At 42.7% G+C, this 17,530-nt stretch overlaps 1 protein-coding gene across 5 annotated transcripts in view; it reads left to right on the forward strand.

The window, feature by feature from the left end:
* MAK (male germ cell associated kinase) overlaps positions 1 to 15,894 on the forward strand; it is a 57,311-nt gene extending 41,417 nt beyond the window's left edge. For 2 of the 5 annotated variants that reach the window (XM_075921265.1, XM_075921264.1), the window contains 2 exons: positions 5,881 to 5,988; positions 14,104 to 15,894. In XM_075921265.1, coding sequence (XP_075777380.1) covers positions 5,881 to 5,988; positions 14,104 to 14,258 — 263 coding nt within the window. In that variant the 3' untranslated portion in view covers positions 14,259 to 15,894. Of the gene's footprint in view, positions 1 to 1,480; positions 1,561 to 2,906; positions 3,065 to 3,155; positions 4,034 to 4,690; positions 4,701 to 5,880; positions 5,989 to 14,103 lie in introns of those variants that run through there. The other 3 variants (XM_075921268.1, XM_075921267.1, XM_075921266.1) reach the window with 3 other exon arrangements.
* The last annotated feature ends 1,636 nt before the right edge of the window (positions 15,895 to 17,530 follow it).

Consider the following 17,530-nt stretch of genomic DNA (forward strand, 5'->3'; position numbering starts at 1 on the left):
TGAAACATTCCTTAGCCCTCATGCAATGAGGTTTACCAGGACATCAGAATAGCGAGCCCATTATATTTCAGTATAACGGGCTTGTTCTTAAGATGCAGAATAGCTATTTTGGGATACAGAAGGTATCCCAAAATAGCTCCACAATGCAGATGTAGCTCTAGACACCTAAATATTTTTGAAAAACTTGAACTTAGGCAAGTCTTTTAGGACAAGCAGTGAGTCTTCAGTGGAGCAGAGAATTACACTCAGGTCTACAGTCTCAGGTTAGTGTCTGAACCACTGGGCTATCCTTTCTCCTTTAAATAGTGCCATGGCATTTTCAGTGACTTCACTTTAACCTTTTATCCAAAGAAGACACCTTCAATCAACAGAACTCTTCCTCTTAATACCATTCCAGGACAGTGTTTCAGTACTGATTCATATAAGAGTGTCATCTAAAGACCCAGTAGTCCTACTTCCTCCAACACCCGGATTTTTCTTGAAGGTCTCCAGTCCTAGTAGTGACCTGCCTGAATCTATGTTTAGCTTATGAAATTAGACAAGTTTACAGCTCCAGGTTATAAGGATGAGAAATGAAGCTGAACAATTCTGTTCCAAAAAAACAAAAAATTAGTGCAGTATATAAATGAACAGTGAAATTCAAACGTGAAATGGACACAATCAACCTAAAATTCCTGCTTTTGTCTGGAAAAAAGGTTACCTCCAACAGCTGAAGAGACCAAGTTTAGAGAAGAAATACTATTTTCAGTGTGTTTACTTTGGGCATTTGATAGCACTTTGCAACATTATTTTCTCCATTTCTCCTTCATAGTCCCCTGAATTCAACATTTTGTCTGGCTCTTTTACACAACACTACTATTGTAAAACATATTTACTAAAAACACATGAAAATGTTTAGTAAAACACAAACATTGGCAGGAAGTCCCAAAAGCAGGTGGCATAGCAGCTGAAACTACTTTTTTACTCAATTTTTTTATTTATTAGATTTCCACTGTCATTGTCCCCTTAACTGATTAAATTAAGTTTACTTTGGAATGTTATTTTTTCTCCCTCAGAGTGACTATAAAATGTAACAATTTAAGGGCAGGTTTAGCTCAAAATTATGAGGCACTCTCCCTAAGAAGAAATACAGGGTTAAGTTCAGTTAGGCTAGCAGTCTGACTAGCTAACCATGCTTGGGTGATTTATTAAACTTACTGTGAACATGTTGGTGATAAATCATATTTTGCTTGCCTTCAGTAGAAGCCTTGTGGCGAGTTCAGTAGCAGCATTTCCTACTTTAGGTTAAGCCTTTTTGCAAACATCAGACTGACGTCGTAGTTAAAAAAGCCTTTAAACACTTATCACGTGTTTTGATTCATGTTTCCCCTATTTCTGTTCATAAATCACCTAATCAATTCTTCATCTACATTTTCTGAAGGACTATCTTTTCATCCTTTTCTCTTTCTTTCTTTCTTTCTTTCATCTGTCTTCTCTGCAGAAGAAAACTTAATTAAGCCAGTTGAAAAACTATCATGCAAAGAAAGGGTCAATGAAAAATTAGAGGAGAGCAAAGGTAATGTATGGCAATGATAGCTTGGGATAGATGATTCTTAGCAGGTTTCATAGTTATGCATTTTCTTATTTTGCTTTTCTTGTAACATTTGCTGTTATGTAATAGGTTCCAAATTATCTTACATTTCTGATTCACTTACTGTGAATCAGAATTCCATGTTGTGGCAAACTTGGCCTTTCACCTTATAAAAGTGCTGATCCCAGTTAAGGAGGGATCATTTTGGTTTTCTGTGCAGGGGTGAGAGAGATGGTGAAAAGAGGGAATGCTGAGGATCTGCTTATCATTGAACTGTGCTCCATGAATGCTCTTTCTATGGCAGAAAGGATTGAGGACACAGCTGAGGTTGGACAGTCTGTGACCTTTTACTTGTACATAGAGCAGGGTGAAGGATTTTTCCCATTGTAAACTTCTCCCATAGTAGTTTGTGTCAAGCAAGTGAGCTCAAAATATATCACCATATTTAAATTATCCTTTTAATGTGAAATACTGGACCACATGTTTTGTCTATATGTCTAGCTCTAGTAAACATGCTTAGTTATTGATCCTGTCCTATTAAAGTCAATGGGAGCTCCATGACACAGTGCTCACAGTGCCAGCATCTATAGGACTTTTGTTTCCACTAGTCTAGGGCTGCGACACATGCATGTTTTCATGATGCAGAGAATCCTGTCTACATTAGCACTTGCTCTTTTGCTGCCACCTGTGTAGTTCCACTATTGCTAGAAAAATGGGTACGCAGTTTTGTAGGGGAGAAGCCCATGGTTCTACAGTGGATTTTTTTTTTATACCTTTGTAGCTTGCTAAGTTATTCTTGCTGCAGCTGTGCAGAGCAACTCCTCTTAGTTACGCTGATTTTACGTTGATGTAATTGCATTTACTGCAGTGAAATTACATTAGTGTAATGATATGTGAAACAGAATGCCTCACACGGTACTCACTGCAAGTATTACAGAGCCTCTGGACTGTTTCCTGGCACAACAGATGCATAATACCCAAGAGATATAACACCAGTTGATCATATTTTTGGATTATTCCATTACTGGCTTCAGATGGCTCAATGGTTATGCCCTGTATGAGGAGCCAGGCATGCACTGTGAGGGGCAGGGGTCACATCCTGGTGCACCGTTACACATGCTGATGTTATGGCAGAGTCAGCAACATCCTGGGCACCCACTGCCAGACCACTAGTGGGCCTGGAGCATCTTTGACTGTGCTCAAAGAGGTAAGGAACGTTTATTGTTAATTCATTTTTAATGTATTTTTAGTGTTGGATTTTTTTATCTTTTAGCCTTTTCGTGTGTGTTTTATAGCAAAATTAACACTGTATCTTTCCCCTGTGGTTTCCGTTTAGCATGCAGCAACAGGTATAGTTCATATCCAGTAACAAACAGCACATCTCTCCAGACCTCTCCATGCCACCTACCCTGTTTCCTCAGTCCACTCACCAGAGTCCTAGAAGAGCTCAAGGAGAAGTTGGAGGATGAATAGGTGGGCATACATTATGAAGAGGTAGTTGGCTTTATTGAAGAGTATAGAAAAAGCCTGTGGAGACAGTCTAGCTGTGTATCTAGTAATTAACTTGTTCTCCTCTCTCTTTCAGTGCTTAGAATTGTCAGGGATGTTGCTGAGCTGTCAAGAACACTTGTGACCACTCCAAATGAAGAAAATACCTGGTGGGGGTGGGAGGGATATATGTGTTTGCAGGTCTGTTAGCAAATCATTGATTTTGTCCTCTGTTTTCAGAGACATCTCAAAGGACTGTGACAGTTTGTACTCTTATGTTCACTTTTTATAAGACTATTATAAATTGTGTACTAAGTATGCTTTGTGAGGTAAAACGTGTGGCAATATTGTATACAAAGTTGTAAAATTATACTTTGTAAGTCCTTTTCCAAGTCTAGGGAAATAGCTTTAAACTAGCTCTGCAGAGACAAAAAGCAAACCAGCATCACAGCCAGGTGTCAGTATAATCAAATGGACCAGTGGGTCCCAGCCTGTGGTCTGCGGACCTCTTGTGGTCTGCAACGGTACTGCAGGGGGTCCTTGGAAAGTTTAAAAATAAGGATTGGGTCCACTTTTCTTTTTCTTTCCTTACTTTTCTTTTCCTTTTCTTTTTTTTCTCCTCCGGGGGTGGGGGGTGTCACTGAAATTTTAATAGATTGAAAAGGGGGTCCATATGCTCAAAAGGTTGGGAACCACTGAAGTGGACTAGCACCAGCTTAAGCAGCCATTCATTGCAAGTTTGTGAGAAATTTACATCTTGTCAGTGGAACAGATGGAAGTTCCTGTTTCACAGGCTTTTGGTTGCCCAAACCCCCTGTTGGAAATGATTCTCAAAAAAGGGAAATGGTATAAAAAGGGAAATACACTTCCCAGATTAGCTCTCTTTGCTCTTTTATTCTCTGCTAATATAAGAGACAGATTTTGGGGGGAAGTTTGAGACTGGGAATTTGCTGATGTCGCTGTGCAGCAGAGGTCTCCAAACTGGGGGGAGCTCCCAGAGGGCATGGAGGAATGTCCACAGGGTGCAGTGGGGTCTAAGTTGGCCTCCATGGGACAGGGAAGCTCTACCCAGTGCAACCACACCCCCAGCTCTACTCTGTTCCAGCTCAATCCTGGCTCCTGTTCCTATTCCTGGCCCTGGCCCCGGCCCCAAATTCAATATGACCCTGCTGTCAGAACTCAGCTGCTGGTTGCTGATCTATTCCTGACTCAGGGCTGAAGCTGAGGACAAGAATGGAAGTGGAGTCATACTTCGCTTTTGTCCCAATTACCAGCATCTACCATAGCTTGGCTGTGGCTCCACTTCTATCCCCAGATGCACCCCCAACTGTGACCTCTTGACCCATCCATATCTCCCTCCCCCCCAAGTTGTGGCCCTACTCCTCGCCCAATCTTGGGGGGGGAGGGAGAGGCAAATGCAGTAAGGCATGGTAGGACCCTCAAAAGTTTGGGGACTGCTGCTCTACAGTGTAATTTGGGAATGGCAGGCTACTTGGTTTGAAGTATTCTTGCACTACGGCTGGGGGTAATTTATATGCTCAATATAAATGTGTGTGAGCAGGACAGGAGTGGTTGCTCTCATAGCAAAGCAGTGTAAAAGGCACCTCAGGCTGGAAGATTGAGCATACACAGCTATCAAACTGTCCAGATTGTACCTGGGATACTGTCACAGAGACATGTTTTATTAAAGGTTTATCTTTCCCCTGGACTTCTGTGTCATTCTTTATTGTCCTGTGTTTTGATCTGGCATGGGTTGGGGAGGTGGGGAAAACATGTATAATTTCATGCCCTCTGCCCCACCCTGAATGGATTAAGGATGTTAAATTTAGATTAATCAGATGATCAAATAGTCGATGCAGTTTGCATTGACTATTCAATTAGTCTATAAAGGCACCTCTCCCTTTGAAATGATAGAGGCAACCAGGGATGGGGGGAAGCGATTAGTCAAGTCACTAGTTGACTAGTCGCTTACATCCCTAGAATGGATATCTAAGAGGTTGGCAGAAAGTTTATTACTCCTGTAGAGGAGATGAAAGGAGGACACAACAGAACTGATTGCCCAAGCAATCTGCTCATGAATATTTGTTTCTTTGGATGCTCTTTCACTGTGTTTTCAGTCTCTTTTCCTTACCACCCAAGGAGATCCATGACTTCTTTCTGGCCCCAGGCAGTGAGTGTATCTAATAGCTTTGAATGTGTGGAGCCAGCATGATTGGATGCTCTCAGAAGTGAGCTTCTAGGTATGCTCATCAAGATGAACAATCAGGAAAAGGCATTTCAAAAACACACAGGATTTTAAAGAGGGTGGGGTTCAGTCTCTTACTGTTGGGTAGGAAGTTCCAAACTGTGATCTAGAGTAGCCTTTGGCACAGGGTTAGGGGCCTTGTGTGACAGCTGCTGAAGAACTGTTAAGTTCAACACATGATTCAGTGTCTACTCTTCTACTGTGTCAACAGAAGTCGATGACCCAGGCTTTTATATCTTTCAGGGACATGATGTTATTTTGACATTGTAATGAGATTATTTGATCAATAGGGGAGAGATTTAAGTACCAACACATGTCTCTAGAGTCCAACTAGGATGCAAAGGTCAGATCAATATCACAAAGTTAGACTAAAATAAACTTATTTCAGCTGACACACACACATACAGTTTCTAAACAGACATCAGTTTCTTATATAAAATGGATACTTTGCAGGCTTGTTGAACCATGAGTAAGCCTTAAAGTGGCCATGAAAAGCAAATAAAGATCTGTTTGGCTACCTGCATCTGCCTGAAAAGTTTAAAACTTAGTACATCAATGGAAAATCTTGGTTTTGCAGGTGTTGCTTACAACCCATCTGGAGGATATATCCCTTCCTTTCATAAAAAAGAAGTTGGATCAGCTGGGCAAAGAATACAGCTAGCTCCTCTTGGTGCATCAGCATCAGGTAAGAAATATCTCCATAACCCTGTCATATACTGTGCCATTAGCAGAGGAAGGGCTGTTCAATTTCCATAATTTCCAGGAAGTGTTTTTAAGAGGTATTTTTATGCTCTTGATATACTGGAGTGGATCTGTAATGGTGTAAATCAGTTGGTGTACATAGATATAACACAATGACATTTTTTGAGGATCTGCTGGTTACAATTTCAAAATGACATAGATAAATCCAAATGTTTAAGCTTTCAGCCCCAAAGTTGTTAGTATATTATTCATAACTTTTAAAATATTGTATCCTCTGCTAAACAGCCTGTTTTAACTGGTCTCCCTTGGATTGGCATTTAAGATGGGTTTTGTTTTCTTTTCATCTCTGTGTCAGTGCTGGTCATCTATATATTTGGGCTCTGAGATGAGATTAAAGCATTATTAAAAAGACTAATGCTGCTGTGTTAATAGAATTTTTGTAAAGCAGCTAGGCTATTTTGCCTTTTATTTCCTGTAATTCAAATGACTGACTATAACTACAGTTGATGTAGTTCTGCATTGTGAAAGGACCTGTTACACTTCATCATGCAGTATATGTGTATTGAGCAGTTTAAGACCCCAATACTAGCTTTCACTGTATATAACTGTTACCTCATCTCTTCTGTAATAGACATCACATTCTGGGCACCTTTCGACCAGAAGGATATAGTATTGACAAACTGGAGGGAGTTCAGAGAAGACCAATAAAAATTATCAGGAACAGGAGGAACTGACTTGTAAGGGATCAAAGATCCATTGAAATAAACAGAAAGACACACCTTGACTTCTGTGATCAAGCACTAAAAGAATTCAGGGGGATCACTTAGTTAAAGGGACTGTAGCAAGCTGGCAATAGGTGTCTGAAATCCCTATCTGCTGGCCTGTTATGCTCCCAATAAAAATATGAAGTACTTTTTGCTAACACACTATTGCAGGTGACTCATTACCTGGTCCAGCCATAAGGGACATAGGAGTGACTCTTTAAGGTACACCTGCATACCACTGGTGTTGTCACGGAGGATACATGTAGGCTACATCTACACTGGCACCCTTTTCCGGAAATGCTTACAACGGAACAGTTTTCCGTTATAAGTATTTCCGGAAAAAGCACGTCTACATTGGCACGTCATTTTCGCGATCAGGGCTTTTTTGCGGAAAAGACTACTGTGCTGTCTACACTGGCCCTTTTCCGGAACAGTTTTTCCGGAAAAGGACTTTTGCCCGAATGGGAGCAGCATAGTTTTTCCGGAAAAACAATGACGATTTTACATTAGATCATCATTGCTTTTCCGGAAAAGCAAGTGGACAGTGTAGACACAGCTGTAGTGTATGCTTCAGTGAAAAGCAGGCTGTGTTCACACTGCAACATTTAGTTGCATGAATGAATGAAAATGTGTCAGGAGGGAAGCAATGGGATGCTATGTTGCAAAAAAATAGCAGTGTAGCTTGTCTAAGCTGTGCTTGAGTTTACATGGATTCAAGTAGGTATATACCTCATCATCTAAGTTGTTATTTATTCCCATGCTGGAATACTTGCAGTCTATATGAGCTACTGAAAGATGTATGTGGTATAGATCTAGCCATAGAAAGAAGATCTAGCGTGCTGCAGTAAGTGCTTAGGTAGGAACTCTAGGAAAGCCAGGGGAACAGATTTGAGGTGTACTTCATTGTCTTATTGTTAAGTTCTTTGATAATAAAGTCAAACATGAAGAAGGGATGAGTTTTGATTCACCAGTGTGAGGCTCCACACAAGTAAGAAACAATCCCCTCCCCCAAAAGAAAACCCCAAAAAACCTCCCCTCACCAGTGTGGGCTCCCTGATGCTGGGGGGACCCTGAGCCTCAGGGGCCGGATCCAGGAAAGCTGGGGGCTGCATCTGGCCCCTGGACATATTAGGCTCTCCACCCCTGCTTTAAAGTGCCACAGGGCTACTCATCATTTTTAATGTTATAGACTAACACGGCTACCTTTCTAAGAATGGAAAGAATAAAAACATAAGAACGGCCATACTGGGTCAGACCAAAGGTCCATCTAGCTCAGTAGCCCGTCTGCCGACAGTGGCCAGTACCAGGTGTCCCAGAGGGGGTGGACCGAAGACAATGATCAAGCGATTTGTCTCCTGCCATCCTTCTTCAGCCTCTGACAAACAGAAGCCAGGGACACCATTTCTATCCCTTGGCTAATAGCCTTTTATGGACCTAACCTCCATGAAATTATCTAGCTTCTCTTTAAACTCTGTTATAGTCCTAGCCTTCACAGCCTCCTCTGGCAAGGAGTTCCACAGGCTGACTACACACTGTGTGAAGAACTTTCTTTTATTAGTTTTAAACGTGCTACCCATTAACTTCATTTGGTGTCCTCTAGTTCTTATATTAGTTCTTATATATTTTCTTTAGTCACCCTCTCCACACCACTCATGATTTTATATACCTCTATCATATCCCCCCTCAGTCTCCTCTTTTCTAAACTGAAAAGTCCCAGTCGCTTTAACCTCTCTTCATATGGGACCTGTTCCAAACCCCCTAATTATTATATTTGCCCTTTTCTGAATCGTTTCTAAGGCCAAAATATCTTTTTTGAGGTGAGGAGACCACATCTGTACACAGTATTCAAGATGTGGGTGTACCATAGTTTTATACAGGGGCAGTAAGATATTCTGTGTCTTATTTTCTATCCCTTTCTTAATAATTCCTAACATCCTATTTGCCTTTTTGACCGCTGCTGCACACTGTGTGGAAGTTTTCAGAGAACTATCCACGATAACTCCAAGATCTCTTTCTTGATTTGTTGTAGGCAAATTAGCCCCCATCATACTGTATGTATAATAGGGGTTATTTTTTCCAATGTGTATTACTTTACACTTATCCACATTAAATTTCATTTGCCATTTTGTTGCCCAATCACTCAGTTTGGTGAGATATTTTTGAAGTTCTTCACGGTCTGCTTCTGTTTTGACTATCTTAAACAGTTCATGATTGTATAGACCTCTATCATATCCCCCCTTAGTCTCCTCTTTAAGATGAAAAGTCCAAGTCTTTTTAATCTCTCTTCAGATGGGACCTGTTCCAAACCCCTAATCATTTTTGTTGCTTTTTCCTAAATCTTTTCCAATGCCAATATATCTTTTTTGAGAGGAAGCAACCACATCTGTATGCAGTAATCAAGATGTTGGCATACCATGGTTAAATATAGATGCAATAAGATATTCTCTGTCTTATTCTTTGTCCCTTTTTTTATTGATTCTTAACATTCTAGGATGAGGGGACAGCAGGAAGTGGGGAGCTGGCTGGGAGTCCAGGGGCTGGGAAAAGGGGGCTGTGACAGGGATCCAGAAAATCCCTCATCTGAGACAAGTCAGGTCCCAAGGGTGCCGGACCAACCTGTACCAGTATCTCTAGTATATTTGATATTAGAATCCTGTGAGCCACCTAAGGGTATGTCTAGACTACATGCCTCTGTTGCCAGAGGCATGTAGATTAGGCTACCAGGCATAGGAAAATGAAGCGGCGATTTAAATAATCGCCGGTTCATTTAAATTTACATGGCTGCCGCGCTGAGCGGACAAACAGCTGATCAGCTGTTTGTCGGCTCAGCGCTGTAGTCTGGATGCGTGGGTGTCGACATCAAAGGCATTTGTCGACCACCCAGGTATGCCTCCTGGGATGAGGTATACCTGGGTGGTTGACAAATGCCTTGGATGTCGACACCCGCACATCCAGACTACAGCGCTGAGCCGACAAACAGCTGATCAGCTGTTTGTCAGCTCAGCGCGGCAGCCATGTAAATTTAAATGAACTGGCGATTATTTAAATCGCCGCTTCATTTTCCTATGCCTGGTAGCCTAATCTACATGCCTCTGGCGACAGAGGCATGTAGTCTAGATGTACCCTAAGTTAAAATTCTTAGGTTGGTGAGTTCCAATTCCAAGTACATCGTCTGCATTGACTGAAGATGATACCACTGTGTTACTGACAATGTTTATTATTGCCTCTGGTGTATAGTGGAGATCAGTGCACAGGTCTAGCTGCTTATCAATGACTTCCCTACCTGTTTCATCCACAGTAATCCTTGATATCATTTCTTCTTTGTTGTATTTGTGTATCTTTTGTATTTGTGCCTCACTGGTAGTATTAATGTTTGTAATGTCTTCTAGCAAGCAAGATGCATATGTAAAAGCTAATGATATGCTTATAAGAAGTACACAGTAGCTTTTTTCAGGGGAAAAGGCAATATGCCACATTTATTGAGAATACAATGTAAAAAGCATCATATGCACACAGACACAGACACCAGGCCTGCTGACATTGTTCTAGTTCCCAGTCTATACCCATAATCAACCTAATGGCCTGTTAAGTTGGAATTGATCTGTCAGTTATAAGCTGATGCTCTGAGGCTTTTCAGGGCAAAACCAAAGTTCCATTGAAAAAGACCCCATCTTTATAATGATCATTTCCCATGCAAGTCTATAGGTTTTACAGCATCATGTTGCAATCAGTTGTTCCTTAATGAGTATTTCTCAACATTTCTTTCATTGTCATCTTTAATCAGCATTTTGGTGATGTTTTCTGGGTGTCACTCTTTCCTGGTTTCTTTTGGTTCTTGTTATATTGTACTCAGGTGATACTTGCCTCAGCTGCAGGGTCATCAATCTGTCTCTCGTTGGTCATCAGACGTGGTGGCTTCTAATAGTCCCTTGTCTGCCTGGACTCTCCTCCTCCTTCCTTGACCATCTGGACATAGCAATGTCCTTCATGCTTATCTTTCTCTACAAACTTATTTCTCACTCACACAAATAAGAATTACATAGTTTATTTTGTGAAGTTGAAAACCGTATGGAACATTCTAAGAGTATAAGGTAATCATTACAGAATTATCCACGCAGTCAAGAACTACTACAAACATTCTGAAATCCTCTTATGCTCAAAAAATAGACATAAGGATAAAAGGGTGACCATGATGAATCACAAAGCCCTTCTCGTCTACGCCTACCTCATCATCGCATATGCACTTATCATCTTACCAGATGCATATCTACCAATGACACTAGGCTATTCCTTTCTGCTAATCAGAAAGGGTAGCCAGCAGGTCCAGCTAAACACATCACATTCTCCTAATATATCCCACTCCTATGTTATTTAGACTGGCCTCACGGTGATCCCAATGAATGCTATCTTTGCTGTGGCCATACCTCATGAAGGTGGTTTAAATTAAGGATGTTAAATACCGGTTAATTTATTAGTGGAGTAGTTGATGGAATTTCCATCGGCTACTCAACTAGTTGATAGGCACTTCCGCATTCCTCCTTTGAATTGTACAAGGACACCTGTAGGGGGCCCTTGTACATTTCAAAGGAGGAATGTGGAAGTCAGTGTGTAGCCCAGGGCTAGCAGGAAGTCCCGCTGACTCTGGGCTCTATGTGGACGCTTACCCTTTGAAATGCACAAGAGTCCCCAGTGGGGGACTCAGAGCTGAACTCGGGCTCCATGTGGCATTTCCAAGGAACCCAGGATCAGCTGGGAACTTACCAGGCTCCGTGTGGCGCTGCCACTTTGAAGTACTCCCTCATAAAGGCAGCAAAGAGTGCGGGGGGAGGGCGGGAGTGTGACTAGTCAACTTGACTAGCCAATAAGCATTTGCTTATCGGATAGTCAACTAGTCAATCAGTTCTTAACATCCTTAGTTTCAATGTACATGTCACTCCACATTTCATATTCCTAGAACATGATGCATGACTTGCTCACTGTGACAGGGCGCTCGCCCTGCACTGGCCCTTTAAGGGCAGACCCCGGCCTGAACCAGGGCTGGGGAATTTAGCCCAGCTGAGGCTGTACTAGCCCATTAGGGCCCAGCTGGGCGCTATAATAGAGAATGGGCTGCTGCTGTGGAGGAGCAGTGAGAACCTGGCTGCTGAGGGAGGAGGAGGCTCCCTGGAGCTAGGGCAGGGCTGGGGAGGCCAGGCAGGGCTAGGGGAGCTCTGGCCCGCAAATCCCCAGACTGCAGGGCTTGAAAGGAGGCCCACTGGAGGGACATCAACCCCCGGAAGGGGGGCTCAGAGACAGACTTGGGCACTGCCGGAGGGCAGTGTGGCGAAGAGGACGCCGCAGCCGGGAGTAAAGAGGGGAGACACCACCCCAGAGAAGGCACCCCACCTGCCAAGGGAGCCAATTCCGGAAGACAGACGGCAGGGGGATACGGTGGTGAGTGCTAACCCCCTCACAGATGGTGGAGAATGTGGGCACGTGCGGTCCCCCCCTGATACAAGGGGGCTACTTTGGTGAACTCGGGCCATTGGGCCTGCTGCCCTGCGACCAAGGGGGCTGGTTTGGACCCGGGACATTACAGAAAGAGATGGACATTTATTGGAGGCCGTGGGTGGCCCAGCCTGCCGAGCAGCAGAAAAGGCTGGTCAGGCCGCTGCAAGGGTGGGCACCCAGACTCCAGGGACACACAGGCGCCAAGGGCTGGGAGCCCGGGCCTGGACTTCCAACTTGTTTCTCCTGCGGACATCGGGGCCACAGGAGGAGGGAGTGCTGCTACTGGGTCAGGGAAAGGAGGTCCCACCCAGATAGGATGGATGGGGGGAGAGTCCCCCCTGTGAAGGCAACAGGGGGGTTACGAAGGTGTTGGGCCTGTGGGGAACCTGGGCACCTAAAGAGGGAGTGCGCCAGGGAGACCTACAGGGCACCGGCTAGCCCGAGAGGAGGGGCTAAGCCACAAAGGGCCTGGCGGGGGGCCAGGACCCAGGGGAGGCACAAACAGTGCTTTTATTGCCACGCAGCCGGCCACATAAAAAGGCACTGCCCCCAGGGAGGGGGGCGGAGGGCCCAGAAAGAGAGCCAGCGTAAGGCGACTCCCCAGGAGGGAGTGGGGGAGATAAGAGCCTTTAGAAAGGGGAAGGCTGAGGCCCGAAGGCCTAGCGCAAAATGGGGAACCCGCCTCGGAATAGGCAGGGCCTCGGTGGGAACCCAGACTCCAGCTGTGGTCGAGAGGACCGCAGTGGGAGTCCAGACCCTGGAAGAGGGGAGTAGGCTGCTCCTGAGAGTGGAGAGCCTGCAGGAAGAGAGAGACACCCTTCGGGCCCAGCTAAGGCGTACATTGGGGCGTTAGGGTACTTCCCTCCCCTTCCCCCCCCGGGAGAGATACTTAAGGGGGAGGGTGTGTGACAGGGCGCTCGCCCTGCACTGGCCCTTTAAGGGCAGACCCCGGCCTGAACCAGGGCTGGGGAATTTAGCCCAGCTGAGGCTGTACTAGCCCATTAGGGCCCAGCTGGGCGCTATAATAGAGAATGGGCTGCTGCTGTGGAGGAGCAGTGAGAACCTGGCTGCTGAGGGAGGAGGAGGCTCCCTGGAGCTAGGGCAGGGCTGGGGAGGCCAGGCAGGGCTAGGGGAGCTCTGGCCCGCAAATCCCCAGACTGCAGGGCTTGAAAGGAGGCCCACTGGAGGGACATCAACCCCCGGAAGGGGGGCTCAGAGACAGACTTGGGCACTGCCGGAGGGCAGTGTGGCGAAGAGGACGCCGCAGCCGGGAGTAAAGAGGGGAGACACCACCCCAGAGAAGGCACCCCACCTGCCAAGGGAGCCAATTCCGGAAGACAGACGGCAGGGGGATACGGTGGTGAGTGCTAACCCCCTCACACTCACCTTTTATGAACTGCTCTAAGATATTACCTGGCATGGATTCCACAGATAATACAGGCCAGACCGTGCATAATTGGCATGTCCACCTGCGAAGATGTAAGGCAGCATCAGTTTCACAACTTCTACAGAAGTGGCCTTTCTCTTTCTCTCTCTCTCTGCTCTTATACATATAATCATTAAGACTGACCACAATATCAAGGCACAATGTTGTTGTTCTGCTCTTGCTAGCTAAGTCTTTCAACACCACCTTTAGGTCTTAAAATGGGTTTTAATGAATTTTTCTTCTCAGCATTTCCTCTGCACCTATTCAGAGTGCCTTGACTTGCTGAGTTGTTCTCTTTCAGCTCAACATCTTTGTCATCCATGAGTCAGAAATAGTTATATTTTGGATTTTTTTCTTCTCTGAAATGGTGACACAGGTAACTTTTAATCCTTACTGCTTCTGACTTTGTTTCTTTCAGATTATTCTTGGAAAACCAAAGCTGCTCGTGCTCAATTACCAGGCCCTACTTACAATCCAGCAGCAAAAACCATGAATATCCTGGCTCGCCCACCTCCAATTCAACCAGTACATGGAAGAACAGACTGGGTGGCCAAATACGGAGGACATCGATAGAAGTGCTGTTTCATGGTGCACTTTCTGTGCAAGTTACATTGTTATCCTACAATGGGAATCTGAAATGCATATTTCCCTTAATTTTTCTTAAGACTATGCAATAGTAGAAATACTGGAGATCTTGTATTTTATTTCTTCTGCGGGTAATAAAATCCATAGGGCTAAAAGATAGGATTTTATATAGTAGTGTATAAATATCTTGCCAAAATTGAGTATTTGTACTACTAATAGACAACTTGTAAATGTTGTTAGAAAACTTTTTGTAGACTTAGCTGCTGCTCTGTATACTCTTAAAATTGCATGACTTTAATTTATCCTATAAGAATAACTCTGTATTGGTGATTTGTACATTCATATCCATAAGCAAGTAATAGGGCCAAATTGGAGCAACAACTGGCTTCTGAATGGATGCTGCTTCCTTGTGCAAGTTCCTTACTGTGAAGTTAAACAGTGAAAGCACAAATAGTGGGAGTTTGAGAATACAGCTCTCTGAGTAGTGAATGCTACAGTGATGTGGCCACGGTATCCTAAGATTTAATTATGATACCAGAATATTTTATTAACAAAATGTTCATATTAGGCCCTAATTCTGCAGATTTACATCCCTGCTGCTCATCTGAAAACTAGTGAGGTTACATAAAATCAAAGTAACTTCGTATTTTTGGCTTATTGACTTTCTGGCTAATTCACCAAAACACAAGTGAATTTGTTAATACCCATTTAACTGTAGTGTTTTTTCTTAGTGACCATAAAAGTGAACTACAAAATTCCTCACTTCTTACAATAATTCACTAAATTACATAAGACAGGAAATGAGAGTGTTAGAGGAAGAAATATTTTACGATTGTTTTCCTTATTGAAGTACGTATCCAATCCTGGTTTCTAACAATTATACAAATTCCTCTGATGCTAATGAAGTTATGTAATAGTCCAAGATCTATAAACTTGTTCAACACCACACTTCTAAGGACTTTGTACCTTCCAATGAGTTGTGGAGAGTTTTTTTTAAATGTCAACTGGGATGTGTACTATTAAAACCTGCATTTAAAGTAGGAATTATAGACTTAATAACTACATTAAATCTGCCATTTTTAAGTCCAAAATGAGTATATACTCTGTTCTTTTAAAGGTATAAAACTGTTTGTTACAGTATTGTAACAAGTATTGTAAAAAGTATTTTGTATAGATTTTATTAGAAAGCTTTTGTTGATCTAATTTGCCATAATCCAATAGTTATGTAATTTTACAGGTGCTCAATTTAATCAGTCAGACTAGCCATAAAATGTCAGCTATTTTGCTATGAAAACTACATCCAAAGTAGTAGCTAAATGAAATGACACCATATAAAACTGGAAAAGTTAATAGTATCTATAGTGTGATGTAGGAATTTCTGATTAGTGATGTACTACAGAAAACTTCAGTCCCATGTTGTATTTGGTGTTTTTTTTTTTAACTGGTTTGTCAGTCCTTCAAAGCTAATCTTCCTTGTATTATTTAAAGACAGTTGTAATACACTATTTAATTAGTGGTTGTGTTACTTAAAGGACAGACTTTCAAAACAGGCCTGGTTCATTAGTGCACTGAGAATTGGAAAGCACTAGCTTGATAATAAAGATCACTTCTGAGGAGTACATGATCATGGTTTACAGTCTTTCTTTATTGTTTTTTAAAATTCTTAAATCAAAGAACTATATAATAAATTGTCTGTGAAAAGTCACTTTGGGCAAGAGATTCTGAAAAACTAAAATATCTTTTGTCATAAAAATACATGCCATCTGCTGCTCTTATGGGATCAGAGGATATTTACAGCCATGCAAATAGAACTGAACAGCTCATATGGTCAAACATCCATACCTCAAACATGATAAAGCCTTAAATGTACTGAACTGTAAAAGCATGCATGTCCTTTCAATAGTGAAAATTGCTTTTTAAAAGTGACTGTAAACTCCACAAAATGCTTAATATTAAACAAAAAATAAAGCCCTATATATTTTCTACTAAGTACTTTTTGGTTTACTATTGTTTTGCCTGAACATGGAACAAGCTACTACTTCTAGCAGTTTGGAATAGAAACTGCCTCCTACATTTTATTAGGGGGTAAAACGCAACTACAAGAAGAGATCAATATTCGGTTTTCAGTTTTGTGGAACAGTTGAGAGGTAATGTGCAATGACAGCTACTGTACAAAATTTTAGAAGTTAGGTATTCTCCATACATGGTAATCAATAAATTTGATTACCACTTCCCCTCGTCCCCAATTTCATTCAGCCACAATTGAAGCCAATGTCTCCAATTACTGGAGGTAGACTTGTTCTTTATACCATTTGAAAGCTGTTTATATCAGTGGTCTTCAGTTTACCAGATGTGTTTATATGTTTCCATTTTACTTCCACTCCAGCCAGCTGATCTGTCCAAAAGCAACTCAACATCTGCTCCAATAGTTAAGGAGAACTCCTAAATGCTACTGTATGAGATCTTATGTCAACCCTTTAAGTCTACATTCACAAACACACTTAGACATGCTGATGGCGAATGTTTCTATGCCTAACTTCCAGGTGCCCAGATCCTAGAATCCATAAAGCCTGAGTTAGACCTTAGAGGTGGATTCAGAAAAAAAGCCAGAATACGAGGTAGCTCCCTGAAGATACGTCTACACTACAAGGTTTTTGTGCAAAAACCCGCAGAGCATCCACACCTCTCGCACGTTTTTGCTCAAGAAAATTTAGTTAATCACCAGAACAGAGGGATTTTTGAGGTGTAGGTAATCCTCTTTCTGTGAGGAATAACTCCTTTTTGCACCAAAGTTCTGGTGCAAAAAGTGTGTGTGGACGGGCAACGGGGTTTTTGTGCAAAAAGGGCCAATTGAAAAAAGCACAGGTGCTCTGGTGGTTATTTTGTGAATAGGAATTAGAGCTGTCTCGCCAGAAAGCATCCATGCAGTCTGGATGCTCTTGTGTAAAAGCGCATCACTTTTGTGATATGCTTTTGTAGTGTGGATGCGCTCTTGCACAAGAATTTTTTGTGGAAAAATCTCTTCCACAAAAAGCTTCTTGCGCAAAAATTCTGTAGTGTAGACATAGCCTGAGAGAAGCTTCTAAGTCAAAGCTACAAAGAGGCCCCTCCCTCTGCCTGGGATTCTCAGCACCGAACCCTCTGTTGGGGTGAGGTGCTTAGCCATTTTTTGCAAGAAGTTTGGGGAAAGTGAAAGGAGGCCCTCTTTTATAACTTTTAGCCAAATGGTTTGGTGGTGTGGGAGGACCCTTCCTGATTAA

This window comes from Pelodiscus sinensis, chromosome 2 (assembly GCF_049634645.1).
Source record: "Pelodiscus sinensis isolate JC-2024 chromosome 2, ASM4963464v1, whole genome shotgun sequence".
Lineage (NCBI taxonomy): Eukaryota > Metazoa > Chordata > Testudines > Trionychidae > Pelodiscus > Pelodiscus sinensis.